The following is a 20,460-nucleotide window of genomic DNA, read 5'->3' on the forward strand; positions in this document are numbered from 1 at the left end:
TGTGGGGCAACACTTAGCTTGAAAGAATCCATTCTCCCGGAGAAACTCCCCTTGCGAACCCACCACTCTCCCGGAGAAACTCCCCTTGCGAACCCAGACTTTGGCTTTCACGAATAAGCTCTTCACACAACTGGTTTTGAAAAAACAGTTCCTTCCTGACTACTGTACTCGCTTTCCATACTCGTTTAAAATCAGATTTTGGAGATACTCAGTGACAAACTCTCATTTAGGTAACTGTTCAAACATGTGCTGTCAGACAAAAGAATAAATACCTGATCATAAATGGAGCTAAATCTCAATTGAGAAAATAAGGACTTTATTTACATGAATACTGTTGAAGCTAAGTATTGACTCAAGTAAGATGTTCTATCTTGATTGATGCCATTATTCCATAAATAGTCACTTTTTTCCAGAACTGGGTCCAAATTTCATGTTGTACATTTCACAGTAAGGACCCAGACTTGGGTAGGTTCTGATACCTTCCATCAGTCAGGACAGACTGTCTTTGACAAATGATCATCTCATTAAAAAAAAAAGTCTCAAATTTGTGCTTTCTTCCCCCATTTCTGGGGCAAAAACCAGCCAGAAAAGACTTTAGGGTATACTGCATAGAATGACTCCCTCAAATAAATCAGCCCCCCAGAAGCACAAGATAAGGATGATGTTTCACAATATTTCCTGTAAGAAAGCTCATTATCTTACACACATCTCTATTTTTTCAGAGCCTCGCTAACAAAGATTCTGCCATATAATTTCTATAACCAGCCTTAAGTGATAGGGAAATTATTTTTATTATCATGAGGACATTTTCAGTTTCTTTTTCTTGGCCTTCAGTACAGGAGGCAGAGAAATCTTAAAGGCTGTCCTGAAATAATACACAGAAAAAAATAAAACACTTTTTAGTGCTCTAAATCTCTGGTAAGTGGGAGCCAGCCACATAACCCCAAAGATACTTACTCGCATGTGGTACAGATTGGGCTGAAATTGCAGAATACTGTACATTGAAACAAACAAAAAAAACACCAGGATGATTTAGAAGCAACATAGTTGAAGATATCTTCTGCACACTCCCCTCCAACATAGAAAAACTGAGTATGGACTCAGTCCTCAGTAAGGACTTCCCTGGTGGTCTAAGAGTTAAGACTCCACTTCCACTGCAGGGGGCACGTATTCAATCCCTGGTCAGTTAGCTAAGGTTCCACACGCCACATAGTGCTCCCTGGCCCCCACCAAAGAAAGACGTTAGAAAGAAAAACTCAGTACACGAACTTACTTGACAAGCACACAGAACAGACGTAGCCGATTTCAATGAGATTTCGATGACAGAAGCAAGCAGCCCGGTAGTCAACATGAACTGGGGGTGGGAGGATTAACTGAGACCTCTGATCTTGATCAGGAAGAAAAACCCACTATATGAAACAAACAAATAAACAAAAAATGACCACGAAATTTTTATTTAAAACACAGGGGAAAACAACCAGAAGCCAAGATATAGATATTAGACATCAGCCAGTAAACACTGAGAATACTAAACTGGATTTCCCTTGAATGTCTGTTGAGAAATGTCTGTTTTTCATTCCACAATTACTGAACACCTCCACACACAGGCACTGTGCTGTAAACAGTCATACAACATTCTACATAAAACTTACACGGTCCAAAGACTACTGGAAGCTGGAATTCCCTAGGTCACCCCTCCTTTCTTCTAGTTACTAGGCATCATCCGTCTTGTTCCCATTCATTCCCCAGGAAACAAGGGTCTCTCTTGACTCAAGGCATTAGGTTCACTGTTGACGCTTCCTTACCAGGAGATACTGCAGAAGGGAAGGCATCTGGGGCACCTTCAAGTACAGTCCCCCTGTGATGTCACAAGCCTGTAAGACACACAAAGGACTCACTGCCACGTGTGCACTAGCTTTTACAGATGGAGGTCATTCTCACCACCAACTCTTCAGGTCTACAACATAGCAAATTAAAAGGGCGTCTCCTCCCAGAGTGAGGGAGGACTCGAAACTTGCAGCCACCTCTCCAGATGTTCAAACAGCTTGTGTCTTCCCCCTGGTCCATGCCCTTTCACCCTTTGAAGCCTGCAGTTATAAGACACTACAAGTCCTTTTTCCTGTTTGTTTGCTGGTGGTAAATTTTTATTCCTGCCATGCTTATTCACTCTCATTATATTTTCCAGTTAACAGTTTGAGATGTAATTCACACACTATAAAAGCTATCCTTTTAACGTGTACGATTTACTAATTTTTAGAATATTCACAGCTGTGCAACTGTCCCCGCTATCTGGTTGCAGAACATCTTATCACCCTACATCTCCATTAACAGTCACTCCTTTCCCCTGGCAACCACCAATCTGCTTTCCGTCTCCATGGACTTCCCTATTCTGGACACTTTGTATCAACAGAATCAGACAAGCTATGTCCTTTTATGACTGGCTTCTTTCACCTAGCATAAGGTTTTCAAGGTACATTCATATTGTAGTCTTGTAGCATGTATCAGTACTTCAATTTCTTTTTATGACCAAATAATATTGTACCACATGGACAGACCACAGTTTGTTTATCCATTCATCCACTGATAGGCATTTGAGTTGTTTGCACTTCCGGGTTATTATGAATAGCACAACGGTGAATATTCATGGACAGTATTTTGTGTGGACATGTTTTCATTGAATAAATATTTAAGAATGGAATTGCAGACTCAACTGGTAATTCTGTTTAACATTCTGAGGGAGTTTCAGATCATTTTCCAAAGAGGCTGTACCACTTCACATTCCAATAAACACCATGCATCTACCATCAAGCTTAAGAAACAGGACAATCCTAGAACTTTTGAGGCTGGTGTACTTTCTGGCTGTACCCCTCTTCCCCAGTCAATCCCCAGCAGTAACCTAAACTCAAAGTTTTCTGTAATTTTATGCTTTTAACTGATCTTTTAGGAAATAATGTTCCTTGTGATCGAAAAACATTTATCAAAAGTTTAGTATTATCTTCAGTCTTATTTCCAGTTTTCTGGTTTTCCGTTTCCTTTTTAAAGTAAAACTCATTTTCATGTTTTGATTAAAAGTTAACATCTAACAGTGCTGTCCAAGAGAAACATAATATAAGCAACATACATAATTTTTAACTTTTTAGCCACATAGAACAATGAAGAGATAAAGTTTTAGTAGCATCTTTTATATAACTCAATATATTAAAAGCATTACCATTTTAACATGTAACCAGTATAAGAATCATTAATGAGATATTATACATTGTTTTTCATCCTAAGTCTTTGAAATTCAGTCTGTATACTCATACTTTTCAATTCAGATCAGACTCTTTTCAAGAGCTCAACAGTCATATGGGTACCATTAAGGACAGCACAGATCTGTATCCTATTTTTATAAAATTCTCTGCTTAGTGATCTACTCTTCCATCTGTATGTATAGAGCGATCATGCTGGTCACCTAACATTAACAATAACCTCGGGATGAAAGGATTTGAACAGATTTTTCTTTTCTTTTTTTTTTTTACTCTTTTTAAAAATACTTTTCTGTGCTGCTTGAATTCATTCTAATGAGTGAATTATAATACTTTTACAAAGTCAATCAAATCATTATGTAGAATATAAATAAGAATTTCAAAGGAACCAGAGAGATGCTGGTGCTCTAATCTAAAGTATCATAAGGGATAATCCCTAAAGCTGTGTGAAGACTGGTGGGTGAGAGGCATTTATCACAGGTAACAGAACTCACTATGCTTTCAGAACCACCATCAAGCATTCATTTAAAATATACCTGTTGGAGGAGTCCTGAATCGGAGTCTAACACGCAGGCATCGATCAAAATATTCTGAAATGGACATTTCAAAAAATATTAACAGGAACAGTGAAGACTACCTTATAGTGAGAACCTACTATATGTCAGACTCTATTCTTAAAACAACTCATTTAATATGCATGGTTACACTGCAAGTAGATATCTGATGTGCATTTTACACTGAAACACCCAGGCCTTGGCTGGGTGGTGGTCATGGAGCCAAGGGCAAACAATGCTGTCACCCCCAACCTGCCTGTCCCCGAAGTCCATGGCCTTTTCACTATATCATGCTGCCACTCCAAGATGGAAAACTTTACAGGTGACTATAGCAGCATTTTAGGTTAAAACGGAAGTTTTTTTTTTTTTTTTAAGTTTTTTGGCCATACCACCACAGCATGCAGGATCTTAGTCTTCTGACCAAGTACCAAACCTATATCCCATGCCATAGAAGCATGGAGCCCTAACCACTGGACCATCAGGGATATCCCAAAACTGAAGTGTTGTGTTTTTTTTAAACTGAAGTTTTAAGTAAGTTTTTTTCAACATGTCAAAGAAGAATATGTATTAATGATAACTCATCTGAACATTTGAGTTATTTACAAAGTAAAAATAGCAAATATTTATTGTTGTTGTCTAGTTGCTAAGTTGTGTCCAACTCTTTTGTGACCCCATGGACTGTAGCCCACCAGGTTCCTCTGTCTGCAGGATTTCCCAGGCAAGAATACTAGAGTGGGTTGCCATTTCCTTCTCCTGGGGATATTCCTGACCCAGGGATTGAACCCGCATCTCTGCACTGGCAGGAGGGTTCTTTACCACTGAGCTACCTAAAACCTCCCTAAAGCAGAAAAACAAAAGAAATTGAGGCCACACATGCAGCAAACTGTTATAAAACTCAGGATTCTTAGCCTGAAGTCTAAGGATGGGCTAAACAGGGTTGTAACTATACATGTAGTTATAAACAAAAGTGAGTTTGAGTGCATATTCTTCTGGGGATCCACTAGATTCTCAAGGGTGCGGGACTCAAAATAGAAAAATGACTAGTATAAAACATGGATTCCAGATTCCCAATCCCTTAGTAAGTATTCAGTCAGACTACTTCTTTAAGCAGGCCATTCAAACAGTAAAATTAACTCCTTCATTATGAAAGCAATATTCTTTAAAAAGAAGGCTCTCGATTCACCTGCTTCTGTGCTGCAAAGATGACATTCATGAAGTTCATATACTGCAATGCACTGTCTTCTGCAGCCTTAATCACCTAAAAATCATATGCGTGTTAATACCTTTCAGCCCCATTCTAGTACTCTTACTCAAATGTCAACACAGTATACAACAAACTACAGTCAATGTCATCTTTCTAATTTATCTTTGTAGTTATTAAAAATCTCCCCCAAATCCTATCATTCAAGAGATAATCCTTGTTAATGGTTTCTAAAGAGCGTCTATGTGGACATGTATATACATTCACATCCAACAGACACAGACACACACACACACCCAGGACGATACCCTAGTATTCTGCAACCTGGTTTTGCAGTCCCCAATATCTGGGGGAAACAACCTTATGTCAATAAATATCAGTGTATATCATCCTTCATGCTGAGTTCCTAGGTTTTGACTATTTAACCAATTACCTACAGAAGACATTTAAGCAGTTTCCACATCTCAGTTTTTTTTTCAAACCTCAATTTTAGACAATGCTGTGATGAATACGCCCATCTACCCTTTGCACAACTGACTGGCTCCTAAGATAACCAGTGGGATTACTAAAGTGTCTGCACATTTCATTTTGATATGTATTACTGACCTGCCTTCGAGCAAAGCTGTACTAATTTATCCTCTCATGGGCGACACAAGAGAAGAACCACTAGTAGGGCTGCCATGTTTCCAAACGCTACCTGGTCCTTTGCATTTCCTCTTCTGCAGACTGCTCGTGTTTCCCACCTGTTCCTTTGGAGTCAACCCTGACTTTTAAAAATTAATTTACAAAAGCTCTTTTTTATTTTAGAAATATTACATTAATCCTGTCATGTAGTTATGTTGAAAACACATTTTCCTAATAGATTTTTTCTTTCCCCTCCTTGCTTTGGGGGTTTTATTTTTTTGAGGTCTTAAGCTTCCTTTTAAAGTTTTACATCATGCTTAGCAAAATACTCACCAACTGAAGATGATAAACACATATTTCCTTCCAGCACTTTTATGACTCGAATTTTTACACTGACATGTTTGATCATTACTAGCATGTGCTTAGGGGTAAGCAGTGAGATCTAGCTTTGTGTTCCTCCTGATGGCTAACCAACTGGCCCAGTATCTTTTACTGAATAATCCACTTCCTTCCTACACATTTGAAGTGTTTCATTTATCTTCTGTCAAACCCCACTATGTACCTTTGTCTGTTTGCATACTACTGTACCAGAACCACACTGTTACTGTAGCTTTATAATGTGTCTGATGCCTAAAGGAGTGTGAATAAAGAAGAACAAAGAGCACTGCTCCCCACCCGGTTCTCCAAGGGTTAAATGGGAGCCCACTGCAGCTGCCCACCGACCGCGCACCCTGAAAGGAGTCCAGGATGAAAGGCAGAAGGAGGCACTCAGTGCTTTGGATAAACAGGCCCTTAGACAGTCAGATGGGTATCTCAGGAAGAATTTCAACAACCCCAGAGTCCTGCCTCTTTGTAGGCAAGAACTGAAAAAATAGAAAAGCAATAAAATCACTAACTTGAGATATCTGTTCTTTGTGATTAGCAGTCATCTTTTACCAAGAGGTATGCTTGACTGTGTGAATTTCCTAGCCAAAAAAAAAAAAAAAACCCACAAAAACTGGTCTCTCCTCTACCTCTTTGGGACAGTTTCTTGACAGCTGAGTGGCTGTCTCCTGAGCTATAATGCTCATAAAACCCTGAATAAAACTTAAACTCACAACAGAGTAATATTGTGTGTTTTTAAGTCAACTGGAGCAAGTGCCTGCTTACTATTCTCTTTCAGAAAGCTCCTGGCTATTCCCACTGATTTATTCTTTTAGGTAAACTCTTGACATTTTTAAATCCCCCCACTCTGCCAGGAAAAAAAAATCTGATTAATATTCTGAGATTGCACTGAACTTACAGTTTAATCTTAGACAAACTAACATTCAAGAATAAAATATGGCTCTCCACAAACTAGCGTTTACCAGTGGGGAAGAGGGAAGAGGAGACGGGCAACACAGTGGTAGAGATTTGAGAGGCATAAACTATTACAGACAAAAAAAGCTACAAGGATATATTACACAACATGGGAAATATAGTCAATATTTTTATAACTATAAATGGAATATAACCTTTAAAAAACTGCAAATCACCACATTATATACCTGTAACTATATAATATTGTAGATCAACTATACATCAATAAAAATAACTGAAAACATTAAAAAAGAAAAAAAAATGGTTCTTTTTATTCAATACTTTTATGTCTCTAAGAATTTCAGTTTTTCATCATAATCAACTTTACACATCACTTGTTAATTAACTCTGGAATCTTAATATTTATTGCTTCTATTATAAATGGGTCTTATTTCTCAGTCTGTTTTCTAACTGGCTCTGGCTAGTATAAAAATATAGTACAGATTTCTTTTAATCTTACCAATATCCTTGATTTCATTTCCTGATTATCTATAAAGAGATAAAAACAGATTACAACTGAATCTCACTGAACATTTTATATATAAAGTTTTCTCACCAATTTTAAAACAGTCCCTCAAAGTTACAGTAGTAAAATAAGAATTACAGTCTCAAAAAAAAAAAGAAGAACTACAGTCTCACAGAAGATTGCAGGCTCTCACCTTTAACTTCCTTGTTCATTCTATGAATGTCTTATTTTCTTAGAATTAAGGAATTTAAAAATATTGTTTCATAAACAATAACAGTAAACAGAACAAATAAATTCAAATCATAGTTAAATAAATTCAGCATCCACCTACCTGAAAAAAAGGAAAAGCTCCATGACTCACAATAAACACACAAAAGAGATTGGGAGCTTCCAATCACTGACTTTGCAATCAAGTGGGTTTTGCAACCAGACCGAAATATGATTATTCTCCAAGAAAATTAAAATTAATAGATTTGCTTGTTCTACGGCTATCTATCATGTCCTAGATTTGAATACTGGCACAAGTAAATCAATACGCCAACCAAATGAGATGACGAATTTGTAAACCATACACAATCAGACACCCCCCGTCACAGTCTGGGAACGGAGGGATCACTCGATACTGTACAAAACAAATTAAATTACATAAGACTGAAAAAAATGTCACACAAACAGATTATCAACATGCTTCTAAAGGTAGGCAAAATAACTAATTCTCCTAGGGAGAACCAGCTGCTCATTTAATAAGCCCCAGGGTCAGTAAAAGGCTTTTAAAATCAAACACTGTTTCTAACTTGAGAGAAGGAAAAAAAAGTTTTAATCTGTCTAATAATAAACAGAGAAACATCCTGAAGAATAATTCATTGTGAGCTCTTAAGACATACTGGAGAAAGTAGAGTTTTCTCATTCTTACAGCTTCTCCTAAAAACATGTTAAAGCATTTTTATTATCTTCTGCTCTAGAATACGCATGCCTTCCAGTAATGTGGGCATCCATGGTTCTAAGAAATATCACAGGTTAAGGTATCTTTATTAAAGGAAAACACAAAACAAACTTCTGAATGATTAAAACACCAAGGATACAGCAGGGGTTCCCTGGTGGTCCAGTGGTTAAGAATCCACCTTGCAATGCAAGGGACACTGGTTCGATCCCTGGTCTGAGAAGATCCCACATGCTACAGGGAAACTGAGCCCATGTGCCACAGCTAATGAGCCTATACTCTGGAGCCCTTGAGCTGAGACTGCTGAGCCCACGTGCTGCAACCACTGAAGCCTGCGTGCCCTAGAGCCCAAGCTCCACAGCGAGAGAAGCCACGGCAGTGAGAAGCCAGAGCACCGAAGTGCAGAGTAGCCCCCGCTCGCCACAGCTAGAGAAAGCCCCCAGGCAGCAACAAAGACCCAGCACAACCAAAGATAAAATAAATAAACACATATTAAAAAAGAAAAAAAAACAAGGATACAGCAAAGAGCTTTGGCAAGGGATCCTGCCAGCAGAGTCTCTGTGTGTTGACCCTCTATGTCACCTGTAAATAACAAAAAGCATTAAAAAGAGAATATTTATGTACTTTCTTGAACCAAAATCATTTTTAAACCAAAGCATTCATATACATGAAGGAAATCAGATAACATTTTCAAAACTGGGTTTATAAACACAGATAAGCAACTGTTAAACATTTTCTCAATTTAAAATACCCTGGTGGTTGGGGGCTGAATGGGGAGGAATGAGGGGTGGTTGTTTAATGGGTATAAATTTTAAGTTTGGGATGATGAAAAAGTTCTTGAAATGGATCGTTTTGATGTTTGCCCAACAGTGTGAATGTACTTAATGCTACTGACCTGTACCTTGAAAAATGGTTAAAATAGTAAATTTTGTTATAAAAATAAATACTAAAAAGTATCCTAGTGTTACTGGGGAAGGTTCTGGTTTCTCAATGATCCAAGTAGTACAAAAGTCTGTGTGTGACCGAGGGCAGCCTGCACAGAGGTCCCTGGCTAGGCTCTGAGCCTTTCCTATCACCTCTTCCTTCCCACTGCCCCGGGAAAGCTGGACCAGTGAATAGAGGACTGGAGAAATTACCCTGGCTATGGGAAGTAGGGACAAAGTTCACAGCTTATCTGGAGACTTGAGTAAAAAAAACAACAACAACAAAAAATCACTCATAAAAATCAAAATTCTAAACATCCAGTTCAACAAGGTGGGAGTCCAGATTAACACCCTGTAGGAACAGGGCTTGAAACTGGTCCGGGAGTGCTGATGCCCCACGAGGAGGTCAGACCAGGAAAGGTCTGGACCACTGTACGGAGAAGTTGGGCCTTTAGGCTGGAGGCCAGTGGTTTCCAAAATCTGATTCTAGAACCTGCTGGAGGAACATCACCTGGAAACTCAAGAAAAATACAAATTCTTGGGTCCTCCCTGGTGCGGTGCTGTGCTATGCTCAGTCGCATCTGACCCTTTGAGACTCTATGCAGTGTAGCCCAACAGGCTCCTCTACCACGGAAGTCTTCAGGCAAGAAGACTGGAGGGAGTTGCCATTTCATACTTCAGGGGACCTTCCCAACCCAGGGATCGAACCTGGGTCTCGGTCTCCTGCATTGGCAGACAGTTTCTTTACCGTGTGAGCCACCATCCAAAGCACTGGACCCTCCCTAGACCCACTGAATCGGAAACGATGAAGTGGGGTCCAGTATTTCATGTTATTGGGGTGTAACTTACAGATCTCAAAATTCACTCTTTTTAAGTGCACAAATCAATGATTTCCAGTAAATTTCTAGAGTTGAAATCATCACCATGATCCAACTATAGAACATTTCCATCACTCCAAAAGATCACTTAGGCCCATTCCCAGTCCCTTCCTGCTCCCCCTCAGTCCCAAGAGAAATCACTGGTCCACTGTCTCTAGAGTTGCCTTTTCCCTACCAGTGATTTGGACAAAGGAGACAGTTTAAAACCACTGCCTGCAGGCAATAGGGAATTAGCAAAAGTCTTTGAGGCAGGGAATACTAATTCTGATTTTTAGAATGATAACTCTAGAGGGCTGAGCGGAAGGACTTGAATGGGGAAAGAAGGAGAAAGAAGCTGTTATAATGATTCAACCGGGGCAACTGTGCCCGAAGAGGGTCATTTGGTTTGTACCTGCAAGTGTGCTCAGTCACGCCCAGCTCTTTGTGACCCCATGGACCACAGCCCACCGGCTCCTCTGTCCATGGGATCTATAGGCAAGAATACTGGAGCGGGTTGCCATCTCCTTCTCCAGGGGATCTTCCTGACCCAGGTTTCGAACCCGTGTCTCTTTCATCTCTTGCATTACAAGGCAGATTCTTTAACAACTGTGCCACCTGGGAAGCCCCAGCTGGGGGATATTTTAGCATCCAATTGGTTGAGGCCAGGGATGCTGCTAAGTAAGTATCCTCCAAAGGGCTTCCCTGGTGGCTAAGATGGTAAAGAACCTACCTGCAATGCAGAAGACCTGCATTCGATCCCTGGCTGGGAAGCTCCCCTGGAGAAGGGAATGGCAATCTGCTTCAGTATTCTTTTTGGAGAATTCCATGAACAAGAGGAGCCTGGGGGCTACAGTCGATGGAGGCGCGAAGAGTGGGACATGACTGAGCAACTAACTCTTATCTTCCAAAGCACAGGAAACACCCACAATAAAGAATTCCCCCACCCAAGATGTCAGCGGTCCCACGGTTGAGCTATATGGCAGGTAATAAGGGGTCAGACTTTGGAGGTACTTCTGAGACTAAAGTAATAGGATTTTATAGATGATTAGATGTTGGTTTAGAAGGAAGCAGTCAAAATGAAAGCTTTTGGAAAAGCAGGTGGATGGGGGTGACAAAAATGAAGTGGTGGTGTAATTGAGGGGAAAGAAAATGAAACTAGTCTCGGGCTTATTAATGAGGCTGAGGGACACTTCAGTGGGGACATGTGCAGTGTGAAAGAAAGGCTGGATCAGAGACAAAGACTGGGAAGTGTTCATACACAAATGACAATTAATGGGGAGGTTGGACGAGAATATACAGAGGAAGAAAAACACGGTGTGGAATTAAAAAAAAAAGTTTTTAAAGAAATAAAATGATAGACTTCCCTGCTAGGAATCTGCCTGCCAATGCAAGGGACACTGGTTCAATCCCTGGTCTGGGAAGATTCCACATGCCTCAGGGCAACTAAGCCCGTGTGCCATAAGTACTGAAACCCACGGGCCCTAGACCCTGTGTTCCGCAACAAGAGAAGCCACCACAATGAGAAGCCTGCTCACTGCAACTAGAGAAAGGCCTGAGTGCAGTGACAAAGACCCAGCACGGCTGAAAATAAATGAACAAAATTAATATTTTTAAAAAGGGAAGAAACAAGATGAAGGGAAAGTCAAAAATGGAAGAAAGAATGGTCTGAGAAAGAGGAAAAATGGGTCAAAACAGGCTATCCTCAGACACTAGAGTGTTTCAAGTGGAGGCTGGTGACCAGTATCCGTGCTGCAGAGGTCAGGCAAGCATCACACAGGCTTTTGTGGGCATGATTTTCAAAAAGAGAGAGAGAGAAAAAAAATTAAGTAAATAATATCAAGAATCTCAAACTTTTGGACTCAAAACCTCACAGACTTCCACAATCAACTCCATCTGCAAATAGCAATAACGGGAGGAAGAAAAGCTTAAAGCAATTACTTTTGGTCATTAGATCTTTGATCTCTTCAGCGATAACTTCATTTGCTGCTGTCAACAACTCGTATTTTCCATCTTTACTTCCTGAGGGAGTAAATTCAGAAGAAGGGTTTCCTGGGTCTCCAAAGAAGTCTCCAAGTCTGCCGTTCTTTCCAGGGTATAAGAATCGACTGAAATAGAAAAACAGACAAAAAACCCCCTAGTTATACCAGGCCTCAGTGCCCTCACTAAACATCAAAATAAAATTCAGCAGAGATAACAAAGACCACACCAATTCCAGAATCTCAAGAGTCCATCATAAACTTCAGTTTTACAAAATGTATGAAACAGGCAAATTGGCAATCATGAGTCTACCACCATGGAATGTTTTGATGATTCCACTGTTTTCTTAAAAAATGAGAGAAATAAAGAAGGTACTCAGTTACAGCCTCTTGAAACGCTTTCCGGTGGTTCTCACTCGTCAGATGACAACTGAAGAGAATTCCTACCAAATTCTAATTTAGTACCAGTTTATTATTTGAGGTATGTTTATCTACCCCAGTAATGTCTCATCTCAGGGTCCTTAAGCACTGAGCAGGAAGAGTAATCACAGTGGTCATACCTTTCCTGAATGTGACTTGCTATCACTGCGAGTTTGTTGGAACGATTCATGAACAAATGAGAATTTCCCAGCACCATCACGGCATCAATGCATTTTGACAGAGTAAACTGTTGAAACAGAGAAGACAAAAGAATCTAAAACAGCTACCCAAAATCACATGTCAGATAATTATTCACGCTAAAAATCTGCTCTGGAGTTCCCTTCTCCAAGGTCATAAGCAAAAACATTGGAAAGGTATAGTTTTCTGATTCTGAACAGCAGAGACTTGCCCATTTCTGACTTGCTTAGAAAAACAAAACATGGCAGGTCAGGTCTCATGGAAGAGAGCAAAAGGAAGGAAGAGCTACTATTGGGGGATGGGATGGAACTGGGGAAGCTGGAGGAGATATGGTCATTTTTTATAAACATGATGATTGATTTGTGCTCCAGTTGACCTAGACAAAATTTAGTCAGTAGAATCAATCTTTACTAATGCTAGTTATCAAGAATCGTCCTTTCTTTCTCCTCCCATACAGAACTGTCTACTAGGTACAATTTCATCCTCTGCAATAATCAAAACTGTCTAATTTGAAATAGAAACTCAAGAAAGACTAAAATTCCAACTGAGACAAGAAATCACATGCAAAGACATTCATTTTCACTGTTATTGTTCCAGCTGTTATACTGTTAATCAATACAACTTATTTGTTCATAAATAAATGTATTCATAGCAAAAATATGGATCACCAAATCTGAAAAAGAAACTATAGTTTTCTAATTTTACTTATGAGACCATTTCCTCATCAGTACAATATTCCACAAATGTTTTTTGTATAACACTCAGGGAATAGTAAACATGTCACATCTTCTGTGATAAAATTACTAGCAAACTATTGCTACACATAGAATAGATAATACATATTGATTAAATGGGTAATTGTAACGTCTTTCAATTAATTCATTCACTAAATATGCTAAGAACCTATTATGTGCCATGTGAAGACCCTTTTTTTTCATGGAATTTACATTCTGACAAGTATTAATATTACTAAAGAAAGAAATACTTTAAGCAGAAAACAAAACTGATAAATTTCACTCACTCTATTTCTTAAAATGTAAAACAAACCTATTAAAATTTCTACACACAACAAAAAACAACTAAACCAAAGTGAAAGGCAAATTACAGACTGGAAAACTGCAAGACACGGAAGACAATGAGTTAACATTTTAACATAAAGAGTGTTCACAATCCAGTTAAAAAAGAAGGGTCACCCAAAGAGGAAAGTGGGAAACTCCCCCAGAGGAAAACACAAAGGAGGAATACAAAGGGCCATTAGATATACTAAAAGAAGACTCAGAGAGTTTTTGGTGCATGATACTGGCAAAAGATAAAATAAGGAAACAGAACATCTTGTGTTAGTACCAAAAAAAGAAAGGAATCCTCATATACCACTGATGAGAGTTCAAAGTAAGACAGTCTTCCTGGAGAGTATGATAATATGTAGTGATATGCTGGACCAGCCACACAATGGAATTCTACTCAGCAATAACAAGAAATGAACTACTGATCCACGTAGCAACATGCACAAATGTCAAAGTAACTATGCTGAGTAAAAACAACAGACCAGTAGACCAAACAAGAAAAAACCCAATAACAAAAAACCAACTATATATACTGTTTGATTCCAGGTATGCTGCTGCTGCTAAGTCGCTTCAGTCGTGTCCAACTCTGTGAGACCCCATAGAGAGCAGCCCACCAGGCTCCCCCGTCCCTGGGATTCTTCAGGCAAGAATACTGGAGTGGGTTGCCACTTCCTTCTCCAATGCATGAAAGTGAAAAGTGAAAGTGAAGTCGCTCAGTCATGTCCAACTCTTAGCGACCCCATGGACTGCAGCCTACCAGGCTCCTCCATCCATGGGATTTTCCAGGCAGGAGTACTAGGGTGGGGTGCCATTACCTTCTCCATGATTCCAGGTATATACATACCTTAAAAATGCAAATGAATCTATAGTGATATTAGGCAGATAAGTGGCTACCTCCAGGAGGAAACAGGGAGAGATGGGTGAGAGAAATTCAAAGGAATATGAAGAAACTCTGGGAGTGATGGATTTATGTGTTTTTGTTTTGTTCTTCTGGATACGTCGATCCGCTTACAGGATCTTAGTTCTCCAAACAAGGACGAAAGCCAGGCCACAGCAGTGAAAGCACTGAGCCCTAACCACTGGACTCTCAGGGAACTCCCATGGATCTGTATTTCATCATTTTGATTGTGGTGATAATTTCATGAATGCATACACACACGAAGACATAACACTTTCAATACGTGCAGCTCACCGTACATCAACTTGATAAGGTTACGATCAAGTACATAACTTGTTCTTAATGGTGAGAACATGTCTAATTTAAGAATTTAATTAAGAACATGTCCAATTTAAGAATTTAAAAATTGGACATAACATTTTTCTATGAATTTCATCAGAGAAAATATACAGATAGCTAGTAAGCTTATGAACAAAAGACTCAACATCATTAGTCATTAGGGAAATGCAAATTAAAACCACAATGTGGTACCACCACTTACCCTAGAATGACTATAATCAAAATGACACATGACACTTTCCTGGTGGTCCAGTGGTTAAGAATCCACCTGCCAATGTAGGGGATGTGGGTTCAGTCCCTGGTCCGGGAAGACTCCACATGCCATAGAGCAACTAAGCAATGTGCCACAACTACTGCGCCTGCGGGCTGCAACTACTGAAGCCTGTGCGCCCTAACGCTGGCATTCCACAATAAGACAAGCCCACACACTGCAACTAGAGAGGAGGCCCCACTCACCAAAACCAGAGAAAGCTGCATGCAGCCACAAGGCCCAGCAGAGCCAAAAATAAAAAATAAAGGAAAGTAATTAATTTTTTAAAAAAGGATAGGAATTTCCCTAGCAGCCCAGTAAAGACGCCACACTTCCACTACAAGGGGCATGGGTTTGATCCCTGGCTGGGGAACTGAGATCCCACATGCTCTGGGTCATGGCCAAATAAACAAATTAATTATATAAATAAAACAGCCTAGTCCCAGGTTCTCTTAAAAAATAATAAAAGAAAAAAGCTACCATCAAAAGCTACATACTATAGGATCTATTTATGGAACAAAATTATAGACCTGGAGAACATATTATTAGATTAGTACCAGGGACTAGAAAGTTGCAACAACCATAGAGAGAGCACCGGGGAGCTCCTTGGGATAGAACAGCTGTGTCTTGATTGTGGTGGCAGTTACACAAATCTCACATGTGCTAAGATTCCAAGAACTAAACATACACACACAGGTGCACGCAAAACTGTTGTTATCTGAATAAGGTCTGGAGATTGTACTGATGTCAATGTCCTGGTTTTGCTCTTTGTACTGCAGTTACAGAAGATGTTAGTACTGGGGGAAGCTGGAGCCAGAGCACACAGACCTCTCTGTACCAGTCTTAATTTCCTGTGATTCCATAACTATTTCAAAATACAAAGTATTAAAAAAAAAAAAGACTATATATTATATGGAATCAATATATGAAATGTCCAGAAAAAGCAACAGAGAGACGGAAACCAGATGAGTGGTTGCCTACAACTCGGGGGAGGGCTTCCCAGGTGGCTCAGTGGTAAAGAAACACCTGCCAATGCAGGAGATGCAGGTTCAATCCCTGGATCATGAAGCTCCTCTGAAGAAAGAAATGGCAACCCACTCCAGCATTTTTGCCTGAGAAATCCCACAGACAGAGGAGCCTGGTGGGCTACAGTCCATGGGGTCGCAAAGAGTTGGGCATGACTTAGTGACTAAACAATAACAGCTAGGGTGTAGAAGCAGTGACCGACTGCAAACAAGCACGAGGGAACCTTCTGGAAATAGAAGTTTTATAAAATGGAATTGTAGTAGTGGTGATTATACAACTTTACTGGGATTTTTACTAAAAAACACTGAATTATACATTATAATGGGTGAATTTTATGGTATGAAATTATACCTTAATAAAAAAGCAATATACACATATACTCAGTCAAATCAGAACTATCCAAAAGCCTTCCCAAGCAGCCTTACCTGAGACTCCTTTAATGCTTGCTTTCCCCACCAAATAGGGTTGGTATCAACTATGATAACTAGAAGATTCAATTCATCTTCTGCAAATATTAACAAAACAAAATTAGCCTCATAAAAGTGAAACAAAGCTAACATTTCCAATTTGTAAATTAAATCCAAAGCAAGCACCACTACATGCCTTTCTATGTATATAAGCTACCATCATAAAAGGAACACAAGATCAAGGTTTTTTTTAGACTTAAAGCTCTGGAGGCCCTTAGTGAGCTCTTGCTTGCCTTCTGCACATTGACACCTCTCATGCACTGCAATAGCCACCTCCAGCCTTTTTGGCACCAGGGACGGGTTTCTTCTTTCATTTCAGAAGACAATTTTTTCCACAGGTTGTGTGTGTCGGGGGGGTGATGGTTCATTCCAGGATGACTCAAGAGCACTACATCTACTGTTCACTTTATTTCTATTATTGTTACATTAGCTACACCTCAGATCATCAGGCATTAGGTCCCAGAGGTTGGGGACCCCTGCAGTAGACTATGAACACTGTGCAGTGGGACTTTTGTCTCTTCTGTCACTGTTTGTTCTCTGCTCTGAACACAATGCCTATAGCATGGGGTGGATGCTCAATAAACATTTTATGACCCCAAAGATACATGCATCACAGATGTCTGGTCAAGGACAGAGGGCACTGATGGACCAGCACTAAGAACCACTAGCAGAATTTCAGGCATGGGGTAGGGCTGAGTGGAGAGAGATTTAAAGGGAGACGCAGAATCAGTCTGGCTCCAGGTACATCAAATCACCTTCCAGCAAGGCCAATTACTATTAGTAACCAATCTTTAAAAGGTAAAAACCAGAGTGAAAAGCAATGGCTGTGTAAAGACTTTATTGTGGAAAAAAGTAAGCTACTCTCTACAAAGTGAAAGACACAACAAAACAGGCTAACACGTTAATTAATTCAACAAACACTTACACTGAGTTACTAGTGTTAGGTGTTGGGGATACTGGATGCAAGCCCTCAGGGAGACTATATTCTGAGGTGACAGACATATGAACCAGTAAGCATACACTGTTATAAAAAACCCAGGATGCTCATTTAATAGCAGAAAGCAGCAATGCCTTGCTTACATACCCATATCCTATTTACTCTCCAAGGTCCCAAACCTTGCTACCTCCTTATTCAACAACAAGTCCTGGCTCCCCCATCTCAGAAGAGAGGAAATGTCAGCCTTTCTGTGTCAGACCTCGAACATGTAATCCTATCTTCCTGTCCCATTGCTGACAGCTCAGAAAGGGACTTAATGCTATCTTTCGCTTGTTGTTGTTGAGTCCAACTAAGTTGTGTCCGACTCTTGTGTGACCCCCATGGACTGTAAGCTGCCAGGCTCCTCTGTCCATGGGATACTCCAGGCAAGAACACTGGAATGGGTAGCCATTCCCTTCTACAGGGAATCTTCCTGACCCAGAGATTGAACCCATGTCTCCTGCATTGGCAGGCGGGTTCTTTACCAATGAGACACCAGGGAAGCTATCTTTCACCAATTATAAGATGTACTCCCTCCTTTTTTTTTTTTTAACATTTGACAGTTGCTGAACTCAGGAAGGTACCTACCATTATGACTGATCACATTTTTTTTCTTAGTGATATATTAAATAAAGTAAAAGCATATTTCATAATCATATTGTCTTAGATCAGATGAAATATCGTATTCCTATTTTGCAAGAGAAAGTAACTTGCTCTAAGTCACATGGCCTGCTAACAAGTAGCAAAGCTAACACCCAGCTCTGCAAGACAGATCTGCTTGACTCTAAAGATCGTGGCTAAAAATGACACAGATGAACCTACTTGCAGGGCAAGAACAGACACAGACATAGAGAAGGCACATGTGGACACAGTTGGGGGGGGGACGAATTGGGAGATTAGGACTGACACATATGCACTACCATGTGTAAAACACATAGCTAGTGGGCAGCTGCTGTTTAGCACAGGGAGCTCAGCGCAGTGCTCTGTGATGACCTAGATGGGGGCTGGGGGTGGGAGGGAGGGAGATCCACGAAGGAGGAGGTATCTGTATACAGATAGCTGATTCACTCTATGCTGTTGTACAGCAGAAACTAACACAACATTGCAAAGCAATTATACTCCAACAAAAAAACTGAAATAAACACTGTGGCTTTTCAATGCCCTATTGCCTCCTTCTGACCACCCACAGTGCTGTCTCTCTTCTGATGACTGTACACACGACCTCATTTTACACTTAGCTGTGCTTCTGATCTCTCTTCCCCACTCAGCCCTCTTAATCGTGGACTTCTTAGAGAATCAGGAATGTTGTCTAAATCACAGAACAAAGTGTTTAGCACAGAACAGTCACTTAATAACTGTCTCTCCCACAGGCCCTCATTCCTCTGCCCAAAAGCCTTTGGCCTTATATCTCCATCAGGTTCCACTCCCCAATTCTCAGAACCATACAGTCCTTGCTACTATCAAGCCTGAGAAAAACAAAGTGTCACCTGTCAGGAGAGGTGTGGATCCATACACATGGAATGTCCCTGTGGATTTCTTTCTTTGGGTCTCTACCTCCTCGTTTGTAGACAGGGGCCATACCAGATCTGCCTCCTTCATAGAGTTGTGATATTAACACAGATAAATGATGCATGGACAATTGTTACTGCCCCTGAAAGGACCTATTTCTATTCTTGCTCTCCACAGTCCATTTCCCACACAGCAGTCAAAGTAATCTTTTAAGACAGTAAATCAGGGAATTCCCTGGCAGCCCAGTGGTTAGGATTCAATGCTTCCATTGCAAGAGGCCATGGGTTGGATCCCTGGTCAGGGAACTAAGATCTCGCAAAAAAAAAAAAAAAATCGTAAATCAGTAATACTTTCTTGCTAGGAGCCCTAAAACGGCTTGTATTACACTTAAAATAGAGATCTGGTCCCAGAAGGGACCTGCACCTGGCTAGCTAGCTTTCTGATCTCATCCCTCTATTCCGCCCGGCTCCCACCACCCTGGCCTTTTTCCTCCCTTTAAGACATCAAGCTTCGTAACTGGTAGTTTAATGTATAAACGAAAGTCTCCACCCTCCTCAACCCGCAGGTGTCCCCTTTCCGTCTTCCCATTGCAATGTATTGATCAATTTGTCACAAGGCCTTCACAGAGCCTTTATAAAGTCACTCAAGTCTTAGTCTGAATATCACTAGTCTTCCCTGGACCCATACGAAAAGCAGCTCCTCCTGTTCCATCCCTGAATCACAGTCGACACCATCATCACTCTATACTGTCGTCACAGCTCTTGTCACCCTTCTAAATTATTTTTTACTTACTTGCCTACTGTCTGTCTCGCTCACTAGACTGTACCCTCCGCTAGTCTGTCATGTTCTCTATGTATCTCCCAGGGCATGAAATAACGCCTGGCACACAAGAGGCGCTCCCAAAATATTTACTGAATGAATGAACGAATGAATACATTTGCTACTCCTTAAAAGAACAAACAGGCTCCACCCAGCCCCCAAAATACAGTCCATTTGGTAGGTCATCGCCGGGCAAAGTCTCCTTAGTCCCGGGATCCGGCTCCCGCCGGCGCGGCCCTCACCGTCTGAGACCATGGCGACCAGAATCCCTCGGCGAACAGCCACTTGCAAGCAAGCAGACCTACAGAAGTGTACAAACCGCGACTTCCGGCGCCGCCGAGTGACGTAAGAGACGCCGCGCGCCTTA

The 20,460-nt window shown here is 40.5% G+C and overlaps 1 protein-coding gene across 3 annotated transcripts; it reads right to left on the reverse strand.

The window, feature by feature from the left end:
• Nucleotides 1-295: 295 nt before the first annotated feature.
• On the reverse strand, nucleotides 296-20,434 carry GTF2H3 (general transcription factor IIH subunit 3). Of its 3 annotated transcripts, none has more exons than XM_069557676.1 (13): nucleotides 20,336-20,434; nucleotides 16,748-16,827; nucleotides 12,688-12,794; nucleotides 12,090-12,256; nucleotides 8,891-8,953; nucleotides 7,625-7,654; nucleotides 7,426-7,454; nucleotides 4,986-5,060; nucleotides 3,785-3,838; nucleotides 1,806-1,874; nucleotides 1,274-1,409; nucleotides 958-994; nucleotides 296-865 (listed from the first exon to the last, which is right to left on the reverse strand). In XM_069557676.1, exons 1-13 carry the CDS (start codon nucleotides 20,346-20,348, stop codon nucleotides 796-798), a joined length of 930 nt encoding a protein of 309 aa, XP_069413777.1. In that variant the 5' UTR covers nucleotides 20,349-20,434; the 3' UTR covers nucleotides 296-795. The 3 variants fall into 3 exon arrangements, with proteins under 3 accessions (XP_069413777.1, XP_069413778.1, XP_069413776.1); XM_069557677.1 differs by having other exon boundaries at nucleotides 8,514-8,953; nucleotides 20,336-20,406; XM_069557675.1 differs by lacking the exon at nucleotides 16,748-16,827 and having other exon boundaries at nucleotides 20,336-20,423.
• Nucleotides 20,435-20,460: the final 26 nt, after the last annotated feature.

This window comes from Ovis canadensis, chromosome 17 (assembly GCF_042477335.2).
Source record: "Ovis canadensis isolate MfBH-ARS-UI-01 breed Bighorn chromosome 17, ARS-UI_OviCan_v2, whole genome shotgun sequence".
Lineage (NCBI taxonomy): Eukaryota > Metazoa > Chordata > Mammalia > Artiodactyla > Bovidae > Ovis > Ovis canadensis.

What these genes read in the sequence shown, in the direction of transcription:
- GTF2H3 (XM_069557676.1), bottom strand. An exon ending in CAAAGATCTAATGACCAAAA is followed by an intron (nt 8,954 to 12,089) that starts GTAATTGCTTTA and finishes TGTTATTTACAG; the next exon opens with GTGACATAGAGGGTCAACAC. An exon ending in CCTTGCCAAAGCTCTTTGCT is followed by an intron (nt 7,655 to 8,890) that starts GTATCCTTGTTT and finishes TAAGAAAATAAG; the next exon opens with ACATTCATAGAATGAACAAG.